Genomic DNA, 23,496 nt, shown 5'->3' with positions numbered 1-23,496 from the left:
AATGGACAAGCCTACAATATCATCTAAGTCCCTTTTATCTGTCACTCATTAAGTTCTAGATGACTTAATGGAAAGTCCAACTGAATCCAGAATGAGGTAGAGATATAACAAATATATCATTTGAAATGAAAACATATGATCTTACCATGTTGAATATGATACCTTGAATGACTTAAAACCAGAGTTCTTAGAGTCCTATGTATTTCAAATATCACATAGTCATATTTCTATAGTTCTCATTCAACATGATTATAGCTTCTTCTTTTTTACATTTTAAGTATTTTGATGGAATGTAAATGATATTTTCAATATAATTATTTTTATATCCTAAATTAAAACATAAGCAATATTTGGAAATTATTTTTGCACGTTCTTTTACATCATTTTTTATACTCATTTTTTATAACGTATATTTCTATTCACTTATAGTATTATTCACTAGTGAAGATTCATTTGTCATAGATACAATAATATAGTGACAATTTTTAACTATAGTTAAAAACATTCTTTGTGACACAATTAATTATTGCATTTTTTTCCACAAATTTAGTTTTAAAGTTGAAAATGTTGGTCACAATAAAAAGGATTATTATGACAATTCAATTTTTTAGTGTAAAAAAATTGATCACAAAAAGGTTACTTGTGACTATTTAATTTTGTCACAATTACTTACAATAATGTCAAAAGTTTTATCACAAAAAATAAAATAATTGTGATCATTTAAATTTTATCACAATTGTCTGCCATTTTAGAGTCAAAAATTTTGTCACCAAAAAACTAAATAAATGTGACTATTTAATTTTGTCACAGTTCCTTATCATTTTAGTGTCGGAAACTTGGTCACTAGGAAATGAAATACTTGTAACAATTTAATTTTGTCACAATTACTTACCATTTTAACATAAAAATTGGGTCACAAAAAAAATAGAATAATTGTGACAGCTTCTAACCAGTTGTCACAAATACAATAGTGACACAAGTATTTGTGACGAAAAGCAATGACTTCAAATTTTATCACTACAAATTGTAGTGATTAAATTTTATAATTTTAGCAACTTTTTTTCCACTAAAAATGATTTTTCTTATAGTGTTCCTTAACACAATCATACATATGTTCCACTTATAGCCAATTGTCCATTTGTTCCATATATGAGTCAAGCATTACATTTTATTTCCTTTATTAGGATTATACATAATCAGAAGTTTTACAATTTAGTCTCTGAGCTTTAATTAACTACTTTTTCAACTAAATTACTTAATTGATCTTTATTATATTTTCATATTATATTCATAAATATTCCTATTTTATATTTACGGATTCAATTTATGAAAATACGATTTTAAAATCACATTTTCTGACACCATTGAAAATTGAGTTGTTACAGAATGAATGAAAATGACAGTTTAGAGAAATAAATCGCATGTATCACTATTTATAGTGAATGCGTTTTCTCACTATATGTAAGAGATGACTTAGATATTAAATTTATTAATTCGAATTATTTTTTAATTGATTGTAATTAAATAATTGAAGTTCGAAATGGTAATTAAATTAATTAGTCATTGCAATCTTAGTGGACAAGTTAATTGAATTCATTTACTCATAGATTCTAGTATAGTAAAGTCACCATGACTTTAATGGAATTAGAATTGTGTTGAGAAAATAATTTAATTAGAAATTAATTAAATAAATAATATTTTTGGAAATAGAAAACTAGGTATAAGGTTGGTAAAATTAATGAGTTGGCTTAAAAATAGATAACACATACAATTAATACCCAATATGAGATACAGGCCCGAAGGCCAATCTAAGTAGCAAGGAGCAACAACTCTAGTTCCCATAAAGGGTTATCGTTACCTCATGTATTCCTATTAAGGAATATATGTTATTTTTATATCAAAATAATATTACTTATTTACCTATTGTTCCAGTAAGAATCTTGTAATTTTCTATCTATATAGAGATCATTTGCTAGGCCAAACACACCCCATTTAAGTATCGGTTGTGATTTATTTCACAAAAATAAATATTACATTTTGAGAGAGTTCGTCTTTTTCAGTTTCTAGCCTTTGAGATAATTTAATATTCTCATTGAATATTAATGAAGTTTTCATTTTGTGCAATAGGTTCGTGAAATTAGAGCCCACACTCTGAGCAGGCCAGAGTTCAAGAATAGCAGAGAAGATTGTTTTGGTCAAAAGCCGAGAAACGTTTAAGACCGCCTAACTCAAAACTCATGTAGTCATTTGGTTAGATTTTATTGCTATAAATAACACAACTGCTCAGTTTTATAAAATTTTTATTTTTTTTCATTGTACAACAAAATTAATTTTTAAATCAAATTTTTCCAACAATTGACATCAAAGTCAAGTTGTGCTATGTTTATAGCATAAATCAAACATCAAAATTAGCTCTCTTTCTCTTTGTTTGATTAAAATTGATAAGAAGTGACATTCTTAATTATATGCATGTTTTGGAAATTATGTATGATGATGAATGTATGTATATTATTTTATATTTTGTTATAAAGTAATTTTGTCAAAAGTTGTGGTTCCTAGCATTAGATAAGTTGTAATTTAGGTTTTATAATTTTTAGGTTTCCAATTAGATTGTTGACTATCATCTTCAAGTAAGGTTTTAATTTTATTTTTTGTAAAATTATAAAAATTCATGTGAGCCAAAAACGGAGTAGGATCTTTGTAATCCCATTTATGGAACCTAGAAAAACAAGCAGACTCATAACCCAAAATCGATCAAAAGATGAATAGCAAATGAATGGTGAATCCCCCTAACTAGGAACTGAGGTAGGAAGCTTGGGCATTAAGCCCTAGCAGGACCGTGGCCTATGCGGCGTCGAGGCATCGCCCATAGAAAGAACCACATGGCATGTGGGAGCCAGAGCCTCAAGCCCTAAATGTGTGCACCAATCTCAATAGGGGTAAGGCATCAGTCAAGCCAAACAACCGGTCAAGGAAGCACCAAACCAAGGAAGCACCAAACCAAAGAAGTTACGCGACACGCGTGAACCTCATGCCCTACGGCATACGAGAGTCGCATCACCAACACAACACATGTGCACCCAAGCGCTGGTGTAACACCCCTCACCCGTCCCGATAGCTGGTATAGATGGGAGATGCCATTAGAGCACTTTCATGACCATATTTTTTTATTTACTTAAGAAATTAGTTATTAATTTTTTTTATAAAATCATATAAAATAGGTAAATTAAATTTTAGAAATTTAAAATAGTGTTGAAACCATTTAGAATCCATTTGTAAGTCTTCGGAGGTGTCTAAGACCAAATACGAGCCTCAGAAGGCTTAAAAACACCAAAATAGTGTAGGGACCCTACATTGACACTATGGAATAGGTACAAAAGGGAGATGTACCGATACTTCTCCCTGTTATTATAGGCTTTGGCATCCTGGCTCACTTGTTACAATATCATTAGGGCCAAGTATTGAAACCATGACCCCTAGAGTTATAAATTTACTTAACATTCACTTGATTCGGTACTTAGAGGCTTAGTACCAAAACTTGAAATTAGGGGACTCAAATATAAAGTTTAAAACACCATAAACCACCACCAAGCACAACTAACTCATATTCTCTCATGCATAGCAAATTGAACATTTCAAAGAAAAGAAACTATTGAAAAATAAATACAATATGATCATAAAACCAACCCCAATTTTTACCTTCAATAGACAAATACCAAATATAAATTTAGTGAAAATCTCATGCAATGGCATCACTAGCAAACCATTTACCAAAAATAATTAATTTCAAAAGAATAACATTTTTGCATTCAAGACTATGAAAGTAATATGAAACTTAAGTATATACATACATGACCATTGATTCCTAAATACATTCCATTAGGACTCAAAAAAACACATATACAAATATTTCATACTCTTCAAGTCTAGTCAGGGTGATATGATCTGATAGAGCAAGTTGACTTCACAAAATCAGGTAGCAATCTACGCGCAAAAACAACTACGCGTTAAGCATAAAGCTTAGTAAGAAAATCAAGGAAAGTGTTCACTCACCTTTCTCCACTATGTAAAGAAGCATGGATAAATAAGAATAAAAATTACAACAACATTAGCATATCAGGCACGACAATTCATTCATCAATAGTACAACCATATTGTGAAGTTTATTAATTCATAATTCGCACCATCATACCAATTTATAATTTTTATAACCTTAGAAAAATAAGACTTGGACATTTGGGGCTCTCCCCAAACTCCTTACATATTGAACTACAAGTGCATTCCAACCTTAACACCATACATATATCATAATAAAGGCTCATAGAATGCACCTACGTGTTGTGCCAAAGGAACCATATCATATTGCCATTCCTTACCAAATCATTATTCCAAGGTGTGCTGATCGTATCCTAATTATTCTACTAATTTTACAACGTCCATGCTCTTAGCAATAGGAAATTCTTAAGGTATAATCTTTCATCACATTCACACATTTATTAAACATATGTGCACCATATAGCTTATTTAGCTAATCTTAAACACATTAATGTGAATCTTTAGATTCTAGTCACACAAATCATATTATAAATTATGTTGTCATCCCAATACAATCGTATTTTCATTATAATGCATTACAAATCTCATTTAAAACTTGCACATACTTTGACAAAGTCTCAAGTATTTCTTCTCCTCTATTTCTACCAAATAACTATTATGAAACCCAACCATATTAGTAACCAATTTTTCCCATGTCATTTTTAGTTTTCATTTTTAAACATAGTATGAAAAAGGAAAAGTGAACATATCCATGAGATTCTTACCCTTCAAAACATTGTAGTCTAATATGAAGGATTAGTAAAAATTCATTCAAATTAATGTAAACATTGTAATATTTGAAAGCTCTTTTGATGATAAAAATACATCAAATTAACACCATGAGAGTTCTCTTATTTAAAACGAAAATACATAGGATAATAAAAAAGAAAACTCAATAAAAAGACAAAACTCCCCAAATTCCCCAAGCTTTGCAGATTTTTACATATCATATTTAAGAGGAAATGTTGCATTATATTCCTTAGAAGCAATATCCCAATGCCTTCCCCCACCAAAACGGAGCTGATATTTTGGCTGCTTGTTTGGTAAAAATAACCCAAAGTGTCTCTCTAGCTCTGGACCCGATTTTTGGTTTTCATCAAACAATGCAAACAAATATGTCTCTATAGCTTTTCCTGGCCTCTTTGGGGTACCTTTTTGGACATGTTTAATCAAGTTTGATAGATAAGTGGCTGCGTTATCAACCGACGTCCCGAACCCACCAGCTGAAGGCCATCCGCTTTCTGATACCACAACTTCAAGGCCACCTTGTCCGGCTTTTTCAAGAGCCGAGTATAACGAATCCAACATTGCATCAAATAGGTTTTGGTATCCACGTCCTTGATCCCATACAATAGGCGAAGGGGATGTGAAAAGAGCATACGGAAGTGAGATGTCCCTTGGATTACCTGAATAGCTAAAGTAAGTATAAATGTTGGCAAGCAATGGTGTTCTAGCCCATGCTAAGTGGCCTATGATAGGGTCTAGATATGACCTAACGTCCCCACGAAATGCACCAGCCGACGGAGGGTATGAGACACCAATCAAAGTCATATCGATGGCGATTGAGACCTTGATTTGACTCTCTAAACCAGCCGATCGAACCGCATTGAATACATTCACTAAGGCAGGCAACACAAATCGAGCTAATGAAGATGATGGAGGGACTTCGTTCCCAACAGCAATGTATCGAAACCGGACACTTGGCCAATAGGCTACAACATTTGATCGAACCCATGATTGTGCTTTGGAAGGGTTAGCAAGGTTTTGAAGTTGATCATTCGGGACACCTAAAATTACTTCAATGTTTGAGCCTCTAAGAGCTTGTAATGCTTGTTGATTTGGATCGTAGAGTCTCATTCGCTTGATGTTGTTTGATTTGTAAAGATTGATGACTTCCCTTGCATTTGGGAGATTGTTGCCAAGCATCCCATAGCAAACACCAATTTGCGCAACTGCATTCATTTACAACTCTTCTAATTAGTTAAAAGCTTCATTACAATCTTACAAAACAACAAATATATAGGTTTAATTTTAAATTGATCCCTCCATTTTATGAAAATCGAGGAACTAGTCCCTTAACTTTAATTTGTCCAAATTTGCTCTTCTTACTTTACAAGAAGTGAAAAGTTAGGGTGTGTTTGATAAATTATTGAAAATTTTCATTTTCAATAAAATGAATTGAAAATGAAAATTTTCAACATTTAATATTTTAAATGTGTTTGCTAATGGTTTTAATTGTCATAAAGTATATGAGAACCAAACTCTAAAAGAATAAAGTATAGGGACTAACTTTTTAGTTTTTGGAAAGTAGAGAGAGCAAACTCATAATTAATCCTAAATAAGCATTTACTTTCTTTTTAGCATACTCTTCAACTTATTACTTATCCCTACTAAAATTCAAACCTTCGAAACCAAACCCTAATGGCAATATTAGGATCAACATAAAATACGCTCTTACACGTACCATACCGCTGCTCACGGGTATTTAGTAACATATAATAGAATAAAGCATGAAATTACTATGCTATAGAGCTCCTTCATTTGGTATTAAACCGTTATTTACATTAGACTCTTTGAATATATATATACCGGTAAAAGTAGTTCTATACTAAGAGTTGGATTGCATTTTGTCTCTTTTATTAAAAAAAATGGACTAATTAATCAATGTACATTGAACCAAAGAGTAAACTGATCATTTTTTTTAAAAGTTTCATTCATTTTAACTATTAAAAATCAGTCATTGTATGAAATTTTAAACAAAAATGAACAATTTGCTCTTTAATCTAACGCACAAAGAATAATTTGTTATTTTTTAATAGATAAGACAAAAATACAATCTTACTCTTAGTATATGAGTCTCCACCGTAGTTTTACTCCCAACATATATATATATATATAAAGAAAGAAAGAAAGAAATTAACCAGTAGGATCCAAGTTTGCAGTGAGGAGCCCTAGAATGAGCATAGCAGCCATGGATGAAGAAAAGATAGCCATCGTTTGGATAATTGGATTGTTTCTGATTTCCACATTACAAGTGAGCTACCTCTTTATATAGATACACCCACACATACATGCATTTCATTGCTTTGATATTTTATTTTTGCCTATTTTTTACTTGTATGAAATAAATAATTAAATTATATGATGGCGGTTTTCCTTGACGAATTTAATCCCTGCATTATCTTCCAATGATGTCCGTTTCATTTGTTTAAGGCTTTTTAATAAATTTTATTTACCACATCAATTATTTTAAATATATTGTGAATCCCATATCATCATCTAATTAATGACAAAATATATAATTAATATTTAATGAACTTGACTTTTCCTGACGTTGATACTTCATTCGTTCCTTTTCTTTCTCTTTTTCTTTTTTGGTTCAGACAACAAAGTCTTCAAGTCTATCCATCCATGCATAAGCAATGTATCTACCCCATATTTATATTTTTATACGTATATATATATTCATGTTGTTTAAATTTAAGAACACATTTTCGATCTTTGGAAACCGTAAAAAATGAGTCGCAATTATCTTTTTTTTTTTTTTGTCAATCGTTATTGTATACTGTTTACTTCCGTTGAGCAAAATTATGAAATAAGTATATGAGAAACATGTAAACATTTTGGTTTTTTTTTTCCCTCAAATAATTTGTAATAAAATTCGACAACTGGCTTGTGAGATAACGAAGTCCAGAAGCCTTGTCTGAATGACTTTTTCTTTTTAAAAAAAGTCATTAATTATTTAGGGCTGCTTGTACCAAAAAAAAAAAAAGGAATATTAAGGGCTGCATTTTCTTTTGCTTGACTGGTTAATTAGGTATTGAAAAGGAAATGTCAGCATGCGGCATGTGTTGGACCACCATTACTCTCTTAATTACAACATTTTTATTAACCAAAACTGCTGCGAAAATCAACCTATGAAACACTGATTTAGTAATAAGGCCTTTTAGCAGCCATCTCTCTCTCTCTCTCTCTCTCTATATATATATATATATGCTAAATTATTAATAGATTCCTTGAACTAGTTTACTTTTGTTATTAAGCCCCTAGACCTTCATTATCCTACAAAGCCCTTATTATACTTTGATTTATGTTTAAATTAACCCTTACTTAAAATGAAACATTGATTTATATTAAGCATTTCATTTAGGTACAAATTAAAGGTTAAAAGCTTATTTGAATACAAATTAAAAGATTATGATATCAATTAAAGTAATAGAGTTTATTTGGGGTAATAAAAGTATAAGTATATATCTAAATACAGTGACAACGTTAAAAGACTTGTTTAGTATATTAACCATTAGTATATGAGACCTACGTCCTTAGCTTGAAAAGTGCAAGCCAACCATTTATTTCATGAGTGTGATACGTGGCTTACCTTGCAATCACAAAAGGAAAAAAAAAATCCCAAGTTTTCAACTTCAAACCACCGAAGTCTTATCTTAATTATGATTGCTTTTTATTCGCCATCATGCGACAGTTATTGGAAATAAAATGTTAGGGGCCGCTTCAAATGGAAATCTCACCGACTTTTAGATCCATTCCCACTTATAAATCTATATTAATTAACTACAACAATTTCTTTAACCAAAGAAATATCTTCCAAATCAACCAATGAAAAGATTGGAATTTAGCAAATAGTGTTTGGTGTATACTATTTTTCTTACTTTCATCCTTAGGGTGCGTTTGGTTCGCTGTATTGGATTAGAGGTGTATTGGATTAGAGGTATAATAGTTAATCCACTGTTTGGTTGAATGTAATGGAATAGAGGCGTAATAGTAATCTTGTGTTTGGTTGAATGGAATAGAGGTGTAATAGCATAATCGAAAAAACTAAAATGACTAGAATACCCTTAGCATAAAATTGTTTTGGTAAATGATTATTGTTATTGTTATTTAAATTTTAATAAGATTATTATTATCAGTAATAAATATTTTAATCATATTTAAACATAATTCTAATTAAATATATTTTAATTAAAATATATAATTAAATAAAATTCTTATAATTAGCAGAAAATTGTTTTGGTAAATGATTATTGTTAATGTTATTTAAATTTTAATAAGATTATTATTATCAGTAATAAATATTTTAATCATATTTAAACATAATTATTATTAAATATATTTTAATTAAAATATATAATTTAATAAAATTCTTATAATTAGCAGAAATTTGTTATTGTTATTTAAATTTTAATAAGATTATTAATATCAATAATAAATAATTTAATCATATTTAAACATAATTATTATTAAATACATTATAATTTTGGTATATAATTTAATAAAATTCTTAATAATTCATATTCTTATATGAATTTACTCAAATCATAATATATGATACTAAATGAAAATTTGAAATAATTAATATTAAATATATTTTAATTAAAATATATGATTTAATACAATTTAAAATAATTATTATTAAATATAATTTCATAAAATGTTCTTATGAATTTACTAAAATAAAAATATAACTTGAGAATTATCTTCTGCATAAACATAATTAACTTATACTAAGAAAAAGTTAGATGAAAATGAAATTGTACATCATAATCCATATGTTATATAGTTTTACAACATCAAAAAGTTTGAACATTGATATTTAATGGTGAGAAAGAAATCTTCTGACCCATTCCAATCGGGCAACAGAAGGTAAACTAAAGAAAACGATCATTTGATTTGGATGATCGGGAATTTTACTCAAAGCATCATACCGCTGATCGTCGGTTAAACCTTCAATTGACCATAAGGCTGAATATAAATTTGAAGCTTTCTCTTCCATATTCTCTTCTGACTTGTGCTGAACTACCACCTCGGAGGCAATACTCCTACTGATTTTATCGCCAACGGCCTGGATTTTTTCCCCCAACAAGGTGGCAGCCTCCTCAAATGAAGAATGCACATCATCACGAGCATCAGATTTCTTCTTTCTCTTGTTTGAAGATGAGGAACCCCCTTGGTCTCTATCTCCTTTCGGATCCGTACCAGAAACATCCATGTCGTCTAAAGAGACGTCAGCTTCGCAGTCATAGAATGTGTTACTCTTTTCATTCATATCTGTAGTACGTTCATCCTCAGCATGTATTTCTTCAAGAACATCAGCAGCTGTTTGAGCGTCTTTCCCAGTCGCCCGATCTCTTGCGTATATGGCAGTAAGCTGGTTGTAGTAAGGGAAAGAACGATGGCTGAACTGAGAGGCTTCTTTGTGACTCTAAAAAAAACGAGGAAATCATATTAGTCCATGTGTTTTGTAAAAAAACAAATAAATACTTGAAATACATTTTACCTTAACATGGGATTCCCAAACAGCATCTTCAGCAACAACGAGCTGCCTATGCTCGTCCCAACCAAAACCGCTGTTGTTCTGACCATTAAGCATGTCGTAGACGACTGACCATTCCCTTTTTAGGCACCTAATCCGAGATTCAATATTTGGTCTCGCCTTCAACATTGCTCTTGGTAAAGCCTTTTCTAGCATTTTCTCTAGCTCGTTCAAATAACCGGCTTTGAACCCGGTATCAGCATTAAATGTTCCTACATTGTGCAAATCCACCATGCAAGAAACCAAGGCTGCATCCTCTTCTGGAACCCATTTTCTTTTGCTTCCTCGAGAAGTTTGAGAAGAAGCACCCGTTGGTGGAACACCTGACATATTGTTCTTAAGAAAAAAAAACAAATACACATTATTTACTATTTTGAATATCATGAATCAAAAGGTGAACAGTTTATATATATTATATCGGTAGTTCAATACTAAATTTATAACACATGCTGAATGAAAAGATAATTAAATTATAATTCAACAAAGTTTAGTACAATACAGAATTGTAATCAAAGACCACCAAAGTTTAATAAACTAGATACATAAAATAACATCAACAAATCAATTCAAACTCAAATTGTCCCTAAACCTAACTAATTTCTAGATGCTTGCCATTCATCGAACATTTGGTTGGCTAGTTCTATCCTCCAAGTAGCCCAAGCATCCGATGGATGAATATTTGTGATATTCGGTTCATCGTCATCCACCACATTAGTAGGTAATCCTTCTCCCACCTCCGCTTCAATGGGATCAATACTCATATGGGTTCGAATAAAATTATGGAGCAAACAACATGCAATAATAATTCTATTGTGCACCCTTACAGGATAAAACGATGGACTCCTAAGTATTCCCCATTTAAGTTTTAATAAGCCAAAGCATCTTTCAATGACATTACGTGCTGAGGCATGTTTCATATTAAAAAACTCTTGCGGAGAACTTGGCTGATAACCCTGACGCCACTCGTTCAGATGATATCGCTGTCCTCTAAATGGTGCAAGAAATCCCTCACAATTTGTGTATCCAGCATCAACTAGATAATAACAACCTATAAAATAAATTGGCTAAAAAATGATTAATTCAGCAAACAAAGTTTGATCTTAATGAATAATTCAAATTCCTCTAACTATACACTGTACCATGAGGAACTTTTAGTCCATGTCTTCTACTAATGGCATCTCGAAGCACCCATCCATCGGCAACTGAACCTTCCCAACCAGGAAGAACATAAACAAATTGCATCTCAGGTGTACAAACACCTAGCATATTTGTTGCTATGTCACCTTTTCGGGTGCGATATCTAGGTTTATCAACTGTTGGCACCCTAATCTTGATGTGGGTTCCATCAAGAGCACCTAAGCAATTCTATATCACATGATATAAAACATTGAGTTAGAACACTATGATTAATCATATTAGTCAACTAAATATTGTACAAGCTATATATAAAACTCAGTCTAATACCTTAAACCATTTCCACCTTGTGTCAGAAGAATCGACTGTAACTGGGTCCGGCTTTTTAAATAAGACATCTTGTAAGCGTATGACAGCATTTAAAACATTATGAAATGCTCTGCTTACAGTTTCCCCGGACCTCCTAAAGTGATGCTTGATAACTCGATTTTTTAGGTGATGGGAGATGATATGTAAAAACATTGCTACTTGCTCATCAACAAGCATGAACCTTGACGACTTCAATCCCCCTATCGATTCTAACATCTCACATAGTTTAAAAAAGGCAGCTCTATTCATCCGTACTTGTTCAATACAAGTCTCGTCACTAGCATATACAAGCCTCTTCACATAATCCCGTTGTGCATAAAAATCTACGTTATAGGACCTAATCCTTGGTCTATAAGTATGTAGGCTAAGGCTGGCACCCATTCTAAATAAGAACCAAATCGCGATTCTACAGATTTCCAACCAAATTGTCAATGCAGCACCGATTCTTTTACGCCTCACACTTTGTACAATTAAGGGCAGACGAGCCATTACTGCACCATATTAAAATTAGAACTCAGTATCAATCCCCTCACACTTTAGAGTAGCAAATTTTTTAAAATAAATATCGTATAAGATATCTTTTTCAATTAATAAAATAGATAATTCATTAAATTTTTGTTGAGATGTTGTTAATCTTCAGTAAGATTTTATCAATTTTAATTTTTAGAACATTTTCCCCGTTGATGCAACAAAAACATGAGTAATTAACATTAAGCGCATTTGAAAAAGGAACAAACTCTTTATGAATAATTATGTCAATTGAGTGTCATTTTATAATTTGATAATTTATTTAAAATAATATTATAATCAATTTGAATTAAATAAGGAATTTGAATATTATTAATTTAATAACAATTATATAAGCATCGAAATTGGAACTTGAGAGAATAACATCTATGTTCATATCTTTACGTATGACAACTAATATCCATATTGCAACAAAAATTTAAAAAATTTAAAAAATTTAAAAATTTAGAAGAGTGGAGATGATGTTAGCATAATGGATGGGTGCAGAAGAAATTAAATAAGGGGAATGAATGGGTAATGTGAAGAAGATGTGACCTAAAGAGAGGAAAATAGAAGGAATCAAATTTCAAGAATGATTGGATTTGGTTGACAAACTTTTCTAACATTTCCAACATTTTTACATCACCACAAGATTTTGTCCCCAAATTTATGCTTTGCTTATCTCTCTTATTAATCTATGTTGGATTATATGTAAACACGTCCTTTTTCAATCAAATCTGCAATTTCAATTTCTTTAGTAAAACATCTATCCAATTTTATTATAAAAATTCAACTCAAAAAAATATCCTAAATGATGCATAAACTCGAACGACTTATTTCTAAAACGACATATTATACAAAAAAGAACATAAACAAATTTGGTGTCCTCCTAACTGTGATGCTTTTGAACTGAGAGGAGGTGGAAGCGACAAAATGAGTAAGCAACAGCCTAGCCGAAGCTACAACCCAATATTCCCTGGTCGCAAAATTTAGATAAATAACAACAAAAGTTGAAAACCACCTTCATTACCATAAAGTAAGCTGCATATTTAGGAAAAGGATCCATTCATCTGAAATCTTCTTATGTTTCACGCTAGTTTTATAGGCTACTCATGAACCACATGATAAAAGAATGCGAAAAATTCACCAAAATCATGCAAATAATCTCAGTAACAGTATAAAAAATCAAATAATTTAATTGCAAAAAAACTTACAGTGACTCAGTGAATACAAGAGGCTCAGTGAATACAAGTGGCCGGAGGCGAAGCAAGCAAGGGAGGTTGGGACTGCACCATATTAAAATAAAAATACAATTTCAATAATAAAAATAGAAGAAGAAAAAGCGTAGAAATTGTAGCATGAATTACTTCTTCAACTATGTTTAGAAAAAATTATAAATAAGGACATACATTCTTAGTAAAAATACAATTTCGATATCCAGTTCAGCTAGCAATTATAAAGCATTCTCACAGCCGAAACAATGTCCAGAAATGCAAAAACAACACCATTGTAGATTTTCATTTTTGATCGTGACAACAGATATACACGCCACTTTTGGGCATCTACTACTCCTTACTCTGTAAATAAAATCTGGAGTGGCATTCAAAAGCAGGTTTTGAAGGGCCTTTCAAAGGTTTGCCAAAGCTTGTTCTTAGCACCAGGATTTAATTAAGTACATTTCTAAAATAAAAAGTGGTTAAAGAGTTTCAATAGTTGATAGTACACAAATGAGTCCTATCTATACATAATCTAACTTACAATAAAATTTAGCAGTGTTAGTTGTATTGCTTTTGTCTTTGAAAAGTCAGTGATTTATTGGCAGTTTGCTGAGAAAGATCAGTGTACCTTTCTTTCATTTATATATCAAGCCTTGCTATACTTTTAGGCCCTGCATTCAAGGCGTGTTTAGTGTTAGGTGTTAATAAGATAGATCGTTGTGTTGTAGGAGTGATAAGATTCCATTCGGATAAAATATTTTAGAGCTCCACATCTTCGAAGGCTTTTTCAGTGGGTTGTGATTGCCATTATAATTTCATAATGAAATAACCATAGGAATCACATCCATGAAAACTACATGGGAATCAATTCTTATTTTCTTTCTCTTGCTTTGCAATCCAGTTCAGTAACCCGTCTTGTTGATTCCACACTTGGTAAAAGGCTCTCATTTATTTCTTTAAATCTTAGATCAAGCCTTTTTCAATCCATCACCAAGCCAGCATTACCTAACAATAGTATTTTAACCACAAAAACCCAATTGCATTAAATAAGATACTTTTCACAACCCTATCGACAGTTTCCGTAAGTAATTTTTCTTGACCAGCTAAGCAACCAAATTCACACCAAAACTGTCGCATACTTTAAACTCACAAAACAATATTAACCATCCCCAAAGCCTCCAACAAAACATACCCCACTGCTGTTCTACCTCAATATTATTTCCAAATTTCTCAACCAAGATCTCTGTTTCAGTATCACTTTCTTCCACTATGATTCCCCCCTTTCAATTCTCTCATCATCTATTCATCTCAGTTAACTACATAATAGCAGCAGACTGCCAAAGTTTGGTCTACTATAGCTACCCAATAAATATTACAATCATATTTAAAATACATTAGCCACCCCCCTTTTTTTTCTTCTTTCTCTCCTATGTGATGCATGTTATATAGTTTTATGTGTGTCGCATTCTGCAGTCAATTTCTAATTCTTTACCCTCGTCTGTGATCTAGCAGCTGCTTACCTAGCCTTCCCCCACCCTAGGGGAACTAACCCATTATCTTAAAAGTAATGAACCCCTTTTATTTTTTTCCTTTTAATTTTAGCCAAGCATTTCGGGATATTAATTGTTCTTATGTTCTTAGACACAATTTACTTATCCAGTTCAGCTAGCAATATACACATGACTAGAAAGCAAGAGGGCAAAGAAATTAAGTAAATTAACCTCAAAAAATGTACTCTTACAGGAATCGAAGCTTTTGAAGCTTGCCTAGAGTAGATGGAATGTGCCCGGTTAAAGTATTCCAAGATCCTCTGGGATTATACCAGATATGTTATTACTATAAAGCTCCCTGTCAAAAAAAATGGTAATCTTCAGCAAAAGAAGTTCAATAGAAGCACATAAACCATGTATGTATCTATGAAAATGCAACCAAATCCAATGGAAAGATGACAACAGATGCAAACCATTGTGTAATGACAAAAGCATAGAACATCATTGTTTACAACTATTTCTACAGGTATACCTGAATACCTCAGACATTCTGGTCAGTTTTGGTTACTAGGATGACAAAATCATGCTGGTGTTTTGTTTTTCCTTTATGTATGTCTCAATATTCTAACAATGAGAGGTAGCATGTAAGAAATGAGTTATCTATTTTGGGGTCAACCAAAATTAGACTAGGCCTACACTATCGACTTACAAATTCTGCAAAGCCGGAAGCTGTCCAAGCTGTGGAACCAAATGACCAGACAGATGACAACAAAATCAGTCGCTCGCAAAATAAAACCAATCAAATGCATATAAAATAACTTCAATTAACACCAACTGCTTTCTTTTACACAACAAATCAATAAGAACAACAGAAGAACACATGCAACCCCAAATCCCCCTTAAAAACGCTTCTTTTCCTTTGATTAATTAATGCTTTTAACAATTTAAACCCAAAATGAAACAACTTCCAATTCCCTGTTAGAACGAACCAACAAAGCCTATATACTTCAGTAAAATGAATGATGCAATATAAAACCAAAAGAGCTAAAAAAAACTCAGTAAATGAATGATATTAATTAGCATACAAGGAAAATGATCATAGTTTATATGAAGAAAAAATACCTGAAACTAGGTGCAAACTTCTGGGTCTGTTACCGAAAACAAAGAAAGAAAGGAGAAGAATTTGGGGCTTCTGGGTTAAAACTTCAGTATGTTACAGAAAACAAAGAAAGGAGATAAAGGTGAAGCAAGAAATTGGGGCTACTGGCCGAAGGCGAAGCAAGCAATGAAGGAGATAAAGGAGAGACAAACCCAGGAAACAGAGGGCAAATTAGGGCGTGAAACTAAAACGGATGTAAACTGAGGAGGAGCCAGGGATTAGAAAACAGAGATTTTCGAGGATTAGGGCCGTAACGTATTAGGGGTGTATTAGCCAATACATTGAACCAAACAACTGCTTAAGTGGGGCTTAAGTAGGGCCCACAGATTAGGGGTGTATTGGCTAATCCAATACACCCAACCAAACATAGTGTTAAAGTTTATTTGGTTCATTTCAATCTCTAACATGATGTTTTTACTTCAGTACTTTGGAGGTTAAAAACTAATGACTATCACAGCCAATCATATGTTACCATGATATCGCAATAACATCATCATCTGAAAAAATCTTAAAAAAAATTTTAAATTATAAAAATTATTTAAAAATAGAAATAAATTATAAAATTACGATATATACATTTACTATTTTAAAAAAAGACATTTAGAAATTTTAACATTTTAAAATTTTATAAATCATAATTACTAGAACTTGAACGTTGATTATTGTCTCTTTGAAGGATACCACCTACAATAATTGTTTTATAATTCAATCAATTGGAATTTATAATTGGTATTTTTTTTAGGTGATAAATTTGGATAATTTTTTCAAATTATTTAAATAATATTATAGAATTTAAATAATATTTTTAATTATTCTAAATATTTTTTTACCTCAAAACAAATTATTTGTCTCTAGACATATATCTTAATAACTTTTTTATTCTAAATATATTGTTGAGTGTTTGATCATTCTAAACAACTTTTTTACAAAATAAAAAAGAGCATGTGCATGATGATGGACAAAGGAAACTTACTCCAAGCATTAAATAGGGAAGCAAGTTAAATAAACATGCTGCCAGTAACACCAGTTAAGTACTAAAAATTAATGTATTTTAAAATATTAAAAATTTGATAATATAAAAATTTATTCAATTTTTATTAAAATATTTTTAGAATACAATTTCTATAATTGTAAGTGTTGTACCCCTTTGTGTTGGACTGAGTAGGGTGAGAGGCGGATTATGGGTTCTGAGTTGGTTTCTGAGACTGAGGACAAGGTTAGACTGATTCGGGATCGTCTTAAGGCAGCTTATGATAGACAAAAGTCTTATTCGGATCTAAAAAAGAAAGATATCGAGTTTTTTGTGGGTAATCAAGTTTTTCTTAAGATATCTTCGTGGAAGAAAGTTCTTCCGTTTGAACGTAAAGACAAGTTAAGCCCTAGGTTCATTGAGTCTTATTAGATTCAAAAACATGTGGGTCAGTCGCCTATCAGTTAGAGGTACCTCTGAAGTTAGATCGTATTCAAAATTTGTTCCATAACTCTTTGTTGAGACGGTATCAGTCTAATTCATCTCATCTTCTATCTGTTGAGGAGATTAAGGAAAAACCTGATTTGACCTTCGAGGAAGAGCTGGTTCAAATTCTGGATCGAGAGGTTAAAGTCTTGAGAAGGAAGACCATTTCTTTGGTTAAGGTTCTATGGTGGAATCATGGAATTGAGGATGCCACTTGGAAACCTCAGGACTCGATTCAATAGCAATACCTACATCTGTTTGAATCAGGTAAAATTTTGAAGCCGAAATTTTGAAGCTGAAATTTCTTTTAGGGAGGAGAGTTGTAATGCGCTAAAATTTTGAATATTTGGTTTGTTAAATTTTGGCATAGTTAAGTATCTGCTTTAATGGTTAAGGGCCTTGAATGTTTGTTTGAGGTCATGAGTTCAAATCTCACTTTTGGGAAAATTCAGTTATTTTTGTTCCTATCCCTATCTTTGTTTATGTGACTTAAATATTATTTTTGCTCAATTTGTGATAGAATGAATCTACTAGTTTAATGGTAAGGTGTTACCTTATCTTATGGTCATGTATTTGAATCCTTACGTGAGCAAATAGGCAATATTTTTGCTATTTATGTTTGAGCTGCCCAAGTGATGAAGTTTGGATGGGTTTCAAATTTTGTAGGAAATCTTATGGAATAGGCTACCTAGTTTAGTAGGGCAAGTGGTTGGTTGTTTTTTTAAAAAATAAATTTTCATTTGGAAAATCCCAAAATTTTCTCCCATTTTTCCTATGTCTGACGTCTCTTCCCTTGCCCTTTCTTCATCCCTTTTTTTTCATTTCTTTCTTTGGCCACATTAATTCCCTTTTTGTTCCTTCCTTTTTTTGCTTTTGTTTCCTTTTTGTTTGATTCTCTTTCTCTGCATAGTTCACTTGTGCTCCTATCGAGTAAGTGATTATGGTTATGGTGTTTCGGGTGTACAATTTTCTCAATTGGTTTGGTGAGATATCTTTTCGGGTTAATTGTTTAAGTGAGTTTTGATTGTTGGTTTTTCTAATAAGAGAGGAACGGTTAACATTTGACAATCCTCCAGCGATTTGAGTTCGTATGCTACTGTTTACATACAAGGGTAAGCGTTTAGTACTGATATGTGGTTTTTTGGGTTATTCGTATATGGGTTTGATTGATACTTTAGGAAAATCCAGGACTATGTCCTCTTAATTGATACATTGTCATTGTTAATTTGGTGAATTAATTAACATTTTTAGGTTTTTGAAGTCTCGTGGGTGTTTTTACATAAAAAACAATTAAGCTGTGTAACGAAAACTCAAAAAATGCGAACAATTGAAAGCTGAAAAACTGGACTATCGACGCCACATGACAGTGTGCCAGGCCGTGTGCCACACTATGTGAGCCACACGATTTGGGTCAATTGGGCCGTTTGGGCCACACGGACATGTGTGAGACCGTGTGTTAGGCTTTTGGGGCCACACAAACTGGCCAAGTAGGCCGTGTGGGCCACATAGGCGTATGGGCCCAATTTCTGAAATTTTTCATAAGGCCGTATTCTTCATGAGAATCAAATGGTAGGCCTTCCTTAAGGTCCGTATGGTAGAAAGTTGTCTACTAATCATGAATTCTGGTGTTCTGTTAGTGTTAAATACGATTTATGTACACATGATTAGTATGTTATACGTGATAGCATGATTTGTTATGTTCTAAATATGATTTGAATCTGATATGAAAAACATGTATGTCATACACATATGTGATATTTGTCTAGTTTTGCATATGCATTAGGGTGGGAGATATGCTTATAGAGGAAATGAAGGCAGTTTAATTTATTTGCCTAGTTTGGTGGCTCAGCCACGTATATCTGTATTTGGAAATATATCTCCCATTAATCTGGTAGCTAGGCTGCAAATATTCTGGAAAGTGTCATACAAACACTAATTGGTGTGTAGGCTTGGTTGGGTATTTAATACCATAATTGGTGTGCAGGGATGGTCAGAGATAGTGTGTAGCAGATAGGGGCAGGAATTTAATCTGTATCTAATATGCATTTATTTCTGTTTTTGTTTATGAAATCCTTCTTATTGGTATCTGAATGCATGTCTGGAATTGTATCTGCTATTTAAATTATAGTAAGTTACACATTGAGCTTGTAAGCTCATTCACTGTTTGTTTGACTCTCAGGTAATCCTCAGACATAGGATACGTCAGTGTGATGAGAGCTCGGTTAAACACAATTAATTTGTGCTATTTAAAACTTGGTTTATTCTATTTTGGTACTTTGGACTATCTCAGACAATTGGGACTATTTTTGTTTTGGACTTCCTTTTTTTGTTTTAAATTGTTTAATCGTTTTAAAATCATAACTACACTATCAGCATCGTTGAATTTTCAAAAATTCAAACTACGTTTTCCAAACTGAATTTAACTAAGAGTTCCACTGCAAACATAAGCGTTTTATAAATATAATTTAATCGACAAAAATTAATGAAATAAGTAAGGAAGATATTTTCATTTAAGATAAATTGAAATTATTTTTATCAAAAGCTTGCATTATTTCTACAAGCCCAAAAGATTTCTAAATTTTCAAAGTGAATCATGGTAACTTCTCCAAATCTAGCTGTAACGTCTAGGCTAGGTTTGGGGTGTTACATTTATATTTTTTAAATTTTATATATTATTATTTCTTTGCCTCCTGCTTAGATTGATAAATCCAAACAAAATTGTTATATCCTCTATTCAATGGGGAGAAATGAATCTGGATATTTTGATGATTCGGAAGGATTTAACTCTTAGAGAACTAATGAAAAAAGGATTATTGATTATTGATCCAGTTCGTCTGTCGGTAAAAAAATGATGGACAATTTATTCTATATCAAACTATAAGTATTTTGTTGGGTCATAAAAATAAACACCAAATTAATCAAAGACACCAAGAAAAAAACTATACTGATAAAAATCATTTTTACAAATTTATTGCAAGACATCAAAAATGACTGAAAATAAAGACAAAAATCATTATGATTTGTTTGTTCCTGAAAATATTTTATCCCCTAACCACAGGCGAGAATTGTGAATTCGAATTTCTTTCAATTTAAGACATAAAAATGGTATGTCAACAATTTTTTTGTTTGTTTTCATATATTTCTTTGAATTTTTTAGAATTAGGATCAAATTGAGACCATTTGTAAACTTTGAGGGTTATTTTTTAAAATTATGAGTAACTTGATATAATATGTAAAAGTTTAGGGCTAAATTTTTTGTTATACTAGTTTTTTAACTGCCACGTCAACTTGTTGTTTGTGATTTTAATAGGAATTATCAAAATGACCGAATTATATAACATGAGTGCTTAAATTACAAACCTTTTTTATTTTAGGTGTCTAAAATGAAAATTTTTAATAATTGAGTGACTATTTGTGTAGTTTACCCTATACCACTAGGATGCTAATGTTGTACATAAGTTAAGTGAAATATAAATATATTGCCCTTTTAGACTGTAAAAACCATCCTTAGAGTGTAACCCAAGCTTATTTAGGGTTTTTTACCAAGATAAGACACCTTAGAATATTTAACTTAGGCCTCACTGCCCATAGATATCAATATCGTAAGCAAGTGTATTAATACTTGCAAAGTAGGAATCTAAATGAACTTTTGAGAACATTATGGTATTGATATCCCTCGTTTTAGTATTGATACTTGATATATATGTATCGATACCTCTGATATAAGGTATCGATACAACAAAGCATCAAAGCCAAAATAGAAAAACATGGGTGTCTAGTCTTGATATACAAGCTCTAGGTACTAATACATCAAGCTATTAGGTATCGATACCCCACACATGTGTTCCAGAGTTAAGTTAATTTTAATTAGCCAAGCCTAAACAATAGTCGGTACTTATATATTGATCCTTTATTGAATATCATGTTTGGTTTAATCAGATATAACCATCATTTTAATGATATTATCAAGATGCCCTAAAGAATTAGGTGTAATACCACTTGGTTGTGATTATCACCTATTTGGATTAGGGTTGTTACAAAATGTAATTGATTAAGCAGTTGCTTATACGAGAGTTTAGGCATGAAGGACTTAAAAGAAAACTAATTGTGTTCTAAGCATTCGAGTCTTCAAAAGATTGAAAAAAAACATATGATAGTTTGTTCCAATATTCATACCGTAGTAAAGTTCTGAGAAATGTTTGTGAAGTAAGTTGCTTCTTTTTTTTTTGCTCAATCGAGAAAAATAATGTAAAACCGAGAAAAACATTGAAACCACCAACATCTTTCAAGGACAACATGAATACAACAGTATTGCTACTGACAACCAAAGACAAAATCCTCCACACAACTAGAACTATTATGCATTAAACAAAATTCACCACCAAGCTTTTAAAAACAGAAGATATTGATATACCAGCTTTCGCCAAAGCATCCTCCATACCATTACCTTGCTTATGAATATTTACAAACTAAAATTGAGCCAACTGGTTAGTGCCACAGTCAACATCCCCAAATAATTTTCGTAACAACCACAGTTTATAATTCCTATTCATCAATCATTCCAAAGCTACACTCGAGCAAAATTCGATGACTAAAGGTACATGCGCCTTCTGACACGACCTAATATACATACCCACAACTATTTTAATTGTCATTATCTTTGTCATTTTCGATCCCTTATCTTCAATCCTCCCCGAGAATAAAGCACAAGCCACTCATTTATCATCTTTCAAAACCCCACCACAACCCACTTCATCCTCTAAAGCAAGAGCTACATTTCATAGGCCAAAACCACCAATAACCCTACAAAAATAGGCAATCTTCATGCATCGCCCTTACCCACATCAAAGACTTCATTTTATAGTGGTACAACATTGAAACTAGATTCATCAATATTTTATCGACAACTTTATCGTTTCGAGCTAACCACACGGTCCAACATGACGCCAAAATTGTAATCAATCATAAACTTTTTGAAACCCTGTCAATTTCACATCCCAACACAAGGAGAAAAAAACTTCTTTTGCTCTTGTTTCCTACTGCATTAAAATCACCGCCATGATCCATGGGCAGACATACGTACTTTTCAAAGTAGAAGTTCCTCTCGTAAAGATTTTTTATCTGAAATTCCATAAGGTGAAAAACCATTAATCAATGTTGCATCCAAATCTTCTTTAATCCATTTTCCTTCCCCAACAACAAAATGTTACAACAAAGGTAATAACCTACTTCAAACCCAACTTTGTCCCATATTGTTATTACCCCTCCAGAATTTCCTACAGCAGACGAAAGTTAAAATTCAAAATTATCATCACTCCACACCTTCCTAACTATCTCCTCAATAACCATTACTATCTTTGATTCATGAATGAAACAGAAATCCACTCTACCTTTACAAATTAATCCTTTAGAGCAGCTTTTTTTTCATATCCAAGGACATGCCTCTAGTGTTCCACAACAAAACCCTCATTTTTACCCCCTAAAAACCTCTCATATAGTATAAAATTATATTACAATTGGTACTAACCTGCACAATAACCTATAGACCCTTGCTCTTTCTTTTGCTACTTCGATCTACCTCTCTTCTAGTCTCATAATCTCATCCACAACTTCTCGTTCGTCGCCTCTAACACTGAATCCAAGTTTTTTCCCACTTCCCATACATTCTTGGCCTCCTGAAGAATCACTCTCTTTCTATTGCTGATGTCAAATTTCGAAAGAGAAGAGTTAACAACGACCTC

General features: G+C 32.0%; 1 protein-coding gene across 1 annotated transcript; it reads right to left on the bottom strand.

Moving 5' to 3' along the window:
* Positions 1-4,921: 4,921 nt before the first annotated feature.
* LOC107892119 (glucan endo-1,3-beta-glucosidase, basic vacuolar isoform) lies at positions 4,922-7,175 on the bottom strand. The gene is made up of 2 exons (XM_016817117.2): positions 7,017-7,175; positions 4,922-6,047 (listed from the first exon to the last, which is right to left on the bottom strand). The coding sequence occupies exons 1-2, from the start codon at positions 7,087-7,089 to the stop codon at positions 5,035-5,037; spliced, it is 1,086 nt and encodes a 361-aa protein (XP_016672606.1). The 5' UTR covers positions 7,090-7,175; the 3' UTR covers positions 4,922-5,034.
* Between the last annotated feature and the right edge of the window lie 16,321 nt (positions 7,176-23,496).

Source organism: Gossypium hirsutum, chromosome D09 (assembly GCF_007990345.1).
Source record: "Gossypium hirsutum isolate 1008001.06 chromosome D09, Gossypium_hirsutum_v2.1, whole genome shotgun sequence".
NCBI lineage: Eukaryota > Viridiplantae > Streptophyta > Magnoliopsida > Malvales > Malvaceae > Gossypium > Gossypium hirsutum.
Note: the sequence above shows the minus strand (reverse complement) of the source record. Positions and strands in the feature narration are given on the sequence as shown.